The 8,521-nt window shown below is 44.4% G+C and overlaps 1 protein-coding gene across 1 annotated transcript; it reads right to left on the bottom strand.

Annotated features, from left to right (window-relative positions):
* Positions 1-672: 672 nt before the first annotated feature.
* DIRAS3 (DIRAS family GTPase 3) lies at positions 673-4,679 on the bottom strand. The gene is made up of 2 exons (XM_084635667.1): positions 4,508-4,679; positions 673-2,035 (listed from the first exon to the last, which is right to left on the bottom strand). Exon 2 carries the CDS (start codon positions 1,943-1,945, stop codon positions 1,349-1,351), a length of 597 nt encoding a protein of 198 aa, XP_084491793.1. The 5' UTR covers positions 1,946-2,035; positions 4,508-4,679; the 3' UTR covers positions 673-1,348.
* Positions 4,680-8,521: the final 3,842 nt, after the last annotated feature.

Genomic DNA, 8,521 nt, shown 5'->3' with positions numbered 1-8,521 from the left:
CTATTAAAAAAAAAAGCAGCATCACCAGGAGTATACAAAGCTGGATTTGCAGCTCAAAAGAGTAGGTTGGGTAGACAAAATAATTGGCCTCACTGCAGCCAATAATATACCTGTGCTTGGAGTTACCTGAAGTTCTCTCTAAGAACTCAGGCCATCTCTCTTTAGGGTGATGAAAGGGACAGGCCATGGGCCTAGAAGTCAGACAGACTGAAATCTGTTACCTCAGATACAGTGATAATGTGGCCCATATCACACATATGAGGCAGACTTAAGCAAGTCACTTCACCTCTGTGCTTCAGTTTTCCCAGCAGTTCCACAGAGATTGTAAAGCTTGTTCACTTTTGTGATGTGCTATGAGATCTATGGCTGAAGAATGCTATATACAGTGCCAAGAATTATTTCCGTTGTTGGTGCTCAGCTATGCAATAAGAGGCAAGTTAGCAGACAATTTCTGTTAGTAACAGAAGATAAGTGCCTGATCTTCTGGGGTTATGAGCTCCCTCCTCTCCAGCTGAAGCCAAGATACTGAGGATGCGTCCCACTTTACAGGATTGGGCCCCTAGGCACAACGCAGTGAGAAAGACATAGGGAATTAACCAAGTTACAGGGTGCAGTAGAAATGAGTATTGTTGGCAAGAAAAAAGCCCAGCAAACAAACTAATTACATGCAGGAATAGCTTTAATAAGTCACATAGCTGTAAAATATTAGTAGCTGCATAACAATACACAAAATTTAATTTTTATTATGAAACAACAAGCATGTCTTTGGTAAGCCAGTCAGTCTCTCCCCAAATACGTACATCTCTGAAAAATCATGTGTTTGTTTCTTAGTAATAAGACACCCTAACTTTGTGAAAGATTTGCTGTGGTCACTATATTTCTGAAAACATTTTTCCTTGAAGTATATACACACTGTAGGCAAAAACAGGATTTTTGTTTCAGGCTAATACATAATCTGAGACTATTTAAAAACCAATATATATTCAGGGATAACAAAGATGATTTCTGCCTCTATTAACACATTCCGGTATTTTGATCTCGTTTGTAAACGTTTTTGTTCAAAACCTGGACTACTGTGTAATGGCTAACACTGGACATTCCATTTGCTTAAAAAGACACATTCAAAAAAATCTCTCTCTTCCAAGTCAATGATTAAAATGACCCAACTGAGTTATCAGAGAGAAACTATGGGCCTTAAATAAACCCTTCAGGACATTTATTCTTCTTGGATTTCTAGCGAATGCCTATGAGCAGACTGTTTTCACTTTACATGAGAATATTCTTTGAGAGAAAGTCCATGCTCTTATTACATCATGCAGTGATGCAAGTCCAGCCATTCAAGGTACACTCACATAACAGAACACTTGCCTTTCAGTTTATCCTTCTTTTTCTGCTGCTTGGATTTCTTCCCATCCACCTGGAGACTGACAGTTCTTCTCTTCTCCAGATTCAAGAGTTCTTGGAAGAGTTCCTGTACATTGTAGTTCATTTTAGCCGATGTCTCCATGAAGGAACACTTCCACTTGCTAGCTAAGGCTTCCCCTTCACTGGCATCCAGTTCCCTCTGGGTCTCATCACTCTTGTTACCAACCAACATTATTGGAATCTTTTGGATATCCCCTTTGATCTGACAAATCTGATCATAGATTGGCTGTAGTTCTTCCATTGACTGCCTGCTGGTGACAGAGTACACCAAGATGAAAGCATGACCTTTGGAGATAGACAACCTCTGCATAGCAGGGAACTGATGGCTGCCAGTGGTGTCTGTAATCTGAAGGGTGCAGATGTTCTTATCACAGCTGATCACCTGTCTGTAAGTGTCCTCAATGGTAGGGATGTAGGTTTCCCTGAAAGTTCCCCTTACAAACCGAAGGACCAAGGAGCTTTTACCAACCCCTGCAGCTCCAAACACAACCACCCTGTAATCATTGCTTTGTTCTGGCATGTTCACTCTGATGTGACCGAACAAGTGAGGAAGGTCTGAATTGCAAATGCCCAGGTTTCTTGAGTTTACATGCCCTTATGCAGAGATGGCCTGCAGAGAGGAAAAACAAAGGAAAAAAAACAGCCCTCATCATTCACAGTACACAAGAGGTTTTGCTATGCTGATAAATACACCCCCTCCTCCCATCCTTCATCTCTCTGCTGCATTACAAAGCCAAACCAAATCCCCTGGGCACACGTCCCATACACAGCATCATATTGAAAGCGAAAACTGTAATTCACCTGTGGCCCCCAGCTCCAACATCTGGAGAAACGAGATTAAAATCAGCCATCAGAGCTGAGATCAGGCAGCTTCTCTCATTAAAGTTCTTCTGTGCCCAAGCAACAGAGTCCCGCAGCACTTAACTCCCCTGCAGCTGGTACAGAGGTTCTGCTCAGCAAATGCCTTGGAATCACCTCCTGCTGCTTACACCAATCCCAGCGACAGGCTCCCTCACTTCCCACCTTTTGTCAGATGCTAATCCCGGGGGGGGGTTGTTTTTCTCTCTCTAGTTTTTGTGCACTCTCCCAAACTGGCTTTTGCAGAGCAACAGGGAGCACAACCTGGCCACCACTAAAGCTGCATCACCTCGAATGATCGATCTAAGCTAATGCAATATTTCAGCTGCTGGTACAAACAGTGAGGCATGCAGGCATGACAGTCACACACTAGGGCCATCTATAACCAGGAGTGGCTGCACCATCAGTCCCCTTCAGAAAAAAGGGGTAAGGTGGATCTTCCTGGATCCTGCTGATTTTTGCATCCAAGCCCCCCTCAATTGGACCATCAGGATTAAAAAAAAAAAAATCTGCCCCAGAAAGCCTGGACCCCCATACATCCTGACACAACAGACTCCCAAAGCCCAAATCCAGCACCTGGACTCTGCTGGATCCTGCCACATTTTGGCTCCTACCTTCAAATTCTACTGAATAAATAGAGAACGAGTACAGAGGTACCTTTTACACCAAAAAGAAATTCCAGACTCTGATACACCACAGAGAAACAGTCGGACAGATACCGAGAGGTGGCACCTGGTTCCTGTTAGATCTAGCCAATTTTTGTCCCCAACCATGATAATTCCACTGGTCAAGTATATCAGCAGAACTTCTGTGTGGGTTTTATTCTGGTGGAATCATTTAAAGCTACAGAGGTGAACTGTGATATTAAAAGGGAAAAAATACAGCCTTCACCCCCACCCAGTACCCAGTCAAGCCACCAAGCCTTGATATTTTCCAGTTTAGGCTCTGGTGCTTTGATTTTGTTGCTGTTAAGGAAATAATGCCCTATTTAGTTAGGGGGCGGGGCTGGGTGGAGATGTATATTTCACAACTTGCACCTCTGATCATTTATGGGACATCACAGACTGGAGGATGTTTCTAGCAGTCTGTTTATTTAGAATACATAGACCTAATTTTGTTGCTGTTTCAATGGTATGTTTACAGTGTTCTACAGAGTTGTGTTTTTCCACTGAATGCATCCGATGAAGTGAGCTGTAGCTCACGAAAGCTTATGCTCAAATAAATTGGTTAGTCTCTAAGGTGCCACAAGTCCTCCTTTTCTTTTTGCGGATACAGACTAACACGGCTGCTACTCTGAAACCTGAGAGCTGTGAAATGTGCATCTCCACCACCTTTTTGGCAATGCTGTTGCACTAGGATAGGTAAGGATCCAGATTATGATGGTGATGTAGGGGAAGGTGCATATATACAGTAAGTGTAAGTAGAAAGACTGGAGAGTATGCAGCCGAAAATTATCCAGATTTACAAAGACACTAGTGCCAAAGTGGAGGATTGCAGTTTTCTTGAAGGAGGATATCTTGGGAGGAATAGTAAAAGCTACACGAGCTCTCTGTTTTGATGGTACAATTTCTGCGTATGAAGCCAAAAGTTGTCAGGATGTGGCTGGATCCCCAGATCCAAGTTTCTGCATCAAGGTCTGGACTTCTTAAAGGTACAGAAGAAGCAGTGATATGTTCTCTACTTACATGGTAGATTTGGGGGGATTGGGGCCCAAATTGGCAGGATCCAGGTGGGTTTTGCACCCAGAGCAGTTGCACCAGGATGTGTCCTGGTCTGGGTGTTTTGGTGGCAGGAAAGTAGCTATTTTGGTAATACATTTGGGGGTGTGGCTGCAAATATCAGCAGGACCTAGCCAGCTCCATCTTTCACCCACTTACCTGCCACATTCGAGCCCCAAACATGCACCACTCTCACCCTCTCCACTCCCCAACAGTAAAGCAGACACAACAAGTGCTCCCAGCTTCAGACAGGCAGCTTCCTCTCATGCAAGTCACGCCAGTACTGTTCAGCTATCAAGCTCCATATGCAGGAGAAAGTGGAAGCCCCAGGCCCTCCCAAAGCCAGGAGGCAGCAAGCAACAGCACCACTGCTGGCTTTTTGATGAGTAATAAGATTATTGCAGCACAGCTGAAGACAGCGCAGGGCTTTAGCAACAGCCAATGAAAGCACCCCACTCTCTGCATCCAAGCCTCAACAAAGAATAAAGGTGTATATGAATCTTTACCTCATTCTTTTGCTCTTCCAAAAAGCTGGCTAGTGCAGGGGCAGCTCACACCCACAGGCAGGCTGGTGTAGGGCTGGCACTCAATGGAAATACAAATTCCACTGTTGTACTTGTGCCCGATGGAGAGCAGAGGCTGGGAAGCACCACTGCACCGAGGGAGAGGGCAAGCTTGGCTCCCCCTGTGTAGCAGCCCTAAAGCCAGCCTCCAAATCTGTCCTTGCTGGGAGACCTGCCCTGCCCTGGCAGCTGGGCCACTCTGGCACACCTGCCCCAGCAGCTGCCTGGCTGTATTTCCAAGGTGATGGAGCCGCACAGACTCGCCCCTGCTTGCAGTCACCCTGTATTTCATTCAGTTTTTCTAGGAGTGGAACATCCCATTCATGCTGCTGGAGTGGAATAATAATAGTTAAAGGAGACGAGTCTTCCATTGGAGGGTTATTATCTTGTCTGAGGAAAACAGCCTGGGTTTATTAGAGCACTTTTCCAAAGCCAAACACAGAGTTTAGTGCTAGAAGAAGCAGCTCTGTATAATGCAAATGCTAGCAGGGCTTTCTCTGAGGCAGGCTATTGTCTCTGCTAGGCTCAAGTAGGGTGTTTTGACATTAAAGTGTTTCTCGGCCAGATCCAAAACAAATATTGTTATTCATTTCTTATTTGCACCAAAGTACTTATCCCAGTGGTGGCTAGATCTTTCCCAAATTCTCTTTACACCTTTTACCGTCCCGTGGGTGAAAAAATCAGTTTACTCCCAAGTAAAAATCATTTTAAAAAATGAAGCCAACACTGGAATTGAAGGTATAAGTACTACACTGCTGACTGTGAGTGCTACTGTCCCTTCTATTCCATCCCCTCAAACTGAAATCACCTGCTATTAAGATTGGAGATGCCCTCCTCCTTTAGGGGCAGCGTAAGTAACATTCAGCCAGAAACTTCCTGACATTCTGCACAGATATCTTGTTCAGGACAAGCAGTCCAAGACTATCTCTAGTAGATCAGCAGTTCAAGGAAGCTATGCTGCCTCATTAGAGAGCTCAGGTGTTCTTTCTTCTTATAGTCCCAGCCTCATTGCCTGAGACAGGGTGATTTAACCTTCTGTTATCCAGCAGGACAAGTTATCCAACCCATCACATGCAGCTGTGCTGATCTTCATTATAAAAAGGCTTTTCTGAGCACTTCTTTATACTAACAAATAACAGTGGGAGAAGATTTTTCTATATTTAGTTGTGCAGTGTGGCACTGCTTCTTTTTTCTTACATCCTGACCTATCGTTATTTATTTGTATTTAAAAAGCAGACAAATTAATTGCCTGTCTTCTTCTTGGCTATTTGCTAAAATCTCTGAGTATGTATTGGATAGGGCTGGTGTACATTTGCTTTAGCTAAAAATAGGATTCCTATGTTAGCATCTATTGTATTGTCCCCAGTGAATGGAGGTTGTTTCCATAGAACTATTCCAATTCAATTTCGTCTTCTTTCCTCATATGTGTAAGAGACAGGAAATTCCTAATTTTGTTTCAGGATAAATTTTCATATGGAGTTTTTCTTATTTAGATTAGCAAAAGGGCCTATCAAAGCGCTAGGTCACAGGTGCCTTGTTACAAGTTCTAAAAAGCCAAGACTACACGTTCTCATTGTTAGTGGAGACAGTTTTTGTCGGAACAATGGAAACTACATCTGTGTAGCTGAGTGTCTGTGCTCCCTGTGACAGTTTGGATGATAGGTCTGTGGCCAATTACCTCTCTTTTATAACTGGCATAGAACATTTGCTTTTAACAACTCTCTGCCAGCAATCCCACATGGGGCTGCAGCAGGGAAAATCCCAAGGGAAGGACAGGAACAAAGAAGAGGTGTCGCTTATTTAAAAAGTGACATGTTCTCTAGCAAGGGCAGCCATTTCATTACCAGAACCAGAGGAGTCAACAGGAGGAGTGGAGGCAGGAGGGACCTGGCCTCCCTGAAGGACCTGGACCAAGCCCCAAGATTCACAAAATGGGGACACAAGATTCCCAAGACTAAGTGGGGATTGTGTTCAGGAGTCTGTTGTTTTGCCTAAGTCTATAACTGGTGCTTTCTAAGAGTAAAGCATGAGTGTGTTTAAGAAGTTCCTTCGCAAAGCCTGTGTTCCTCACTTTAATGGTCATGTGGTTCCCAAAGAGTTAGACTATACACCGGAGTGTACTCGAGGGTAGAATGCTGAAGGGAGCATGCATAAACTATTGCGGGGACTCAGAAGGGCTGAGACACTACTTCAAGGGCAGTTGGCTGCATGGCAGGGGCCTACCACCAAAACATGAGGCCTAGAGAGTATGCTGAGTAACTCAGAGTTAGGAGCAGCAATCAGGGGCCATCCAGGCCTGGGGAGTTTAGGAGGACATGGTTCCAACGGTTAGATCTGACACAACAGACTGGTGACCACCCACAAGGGGAGACCCACCCAGCCTATTACACCCACATTTTCAACCCATTTCTGATCAGAAGTCTGTGGTTTCCATCCTTGTATGAGTAACATTACTAGACTCCGACTTTGGCTGATTCAGTGCCTGCTGCCACCTATTCCAGGGTGTATGCGTACATCTAACCCACCATGGCGCTTGAATGTCCTAAACCTGTCGAGCTGCAGTTTGTTTTTGGAGGGGTTTCCCGGCCGATTAAAGCAGATTGAAGGGAATGCGGGTGATGACAGTGCAGTGGGCACTGCCAAAGCTCATTGTTAATACTTGACTTTTAATTTAGCAGCTTTTCATCCACGCATTTCAAAGCACTTCACAAAGGAAAGCAAGGACCGTACTCCCTGCTACAGTTGGGGAAATTGAGGCACCAGGAGGGGAAGTGACTTGCCTAAAGTCACATAGCAGATCAGTGGCAGAGCCGGGAATGGAACCTAAGTCTCCTCAGTCTCCTCTTCATCCACAGGAGGATGAAGACCCTTCACTAGGGAAAAAGGGAGCCTAGAATGTCAGTCACAAGAGTCTGAGTACATTACTGTTATGCACGCCAGGGTTGGGATCTGCTGCCATCGAGACAATATATATGCAGCATACACATGGAACTGATTGACTATAATGTCTCCCAAACTGACCCTTGAACTGCCAATGGAAAGCTTTTCTTAACAAATGTCATAACCAGGTATTTATAGGATAGAGTCTGAGGTGTCACTTTAGAGATCAACCAACCAATGTGTTTCCAAAACTCTGCAAGGACATTATTATCGTGCTCCATAAACAACTGTTCATGGCCTGACTTTCCATTTCTCACCTCCCCCAAACTACACAAATGGCCCTTACTTCTCTTAGACATCACACCAGTAGGCATCTGGATTTTTTCCACTTTAAAATATACTAAGTATATATATATATATATATATATGACACTCCTCTGTCTGCACCTCCAAGCACATCTTGTCTATGTCTAACATCAGCTCTCCAAGGAAGGGACTGTCTTAATATGTGTCTTGTACATACGTGCTGAACAGATAATGGATCCTCTATCAGCAAATGGTGTACAGGATATCAAATAACCTGTGGTTTAAAAAGGGCTAGTTATTACTTATCTACACTCTAGTCTTATCAGTGAGACATTACTGAGCACTGATGAAGTGTGACTAACACAGCTGGTACAAGTACACCTCTTGATGACTTGGGAGAAGGAAACACACTTTGGTTTACCTGATACAGCTGCTCCTTGCAGGCCACAAGGTTCCTAGTTGCAGAAAATGTTGGATATACTCACAAGTCCCTCCACCAGCTGCAGGACTCTGCTAATTAGTTAAGTCTGCAGAATGAGGGTCATTATTGCTGCTCCAGTCCCTTTAAACTGGTGGTGAAATGTTGTAGAGTAGGATGGGCTGCCCTTTTAAAGGCATGAGGAGAGCCTGGGGGCAGTAAACCCTGGCCTAAGGAGAAGCCTAGAAGGCACGTGTTGGGAATCAGTGGGTCCAGCTAAGCAGCAGCAAATGATTGGCTTGGATTCCCAGCTGGAAGATATCAGTGAGCACCCAGCCCCATAAGAAAAAAAT

This window comes from Lepidochelys olivacea, assembly GCF_965140295.1.
Source record: "Lepidochelys olivacea isolate rLepOli2 genome assembly, chromosome: 8".
Lineage (NCBI taxonomy): Eukaryota > Metazoa > Chordata > Testudines > Cheloniidae > Lepidochelys > Lepidochelys olivacea.
This window is presented reverse-complemented; position numbering and strand designations above follow the sequence as displayed.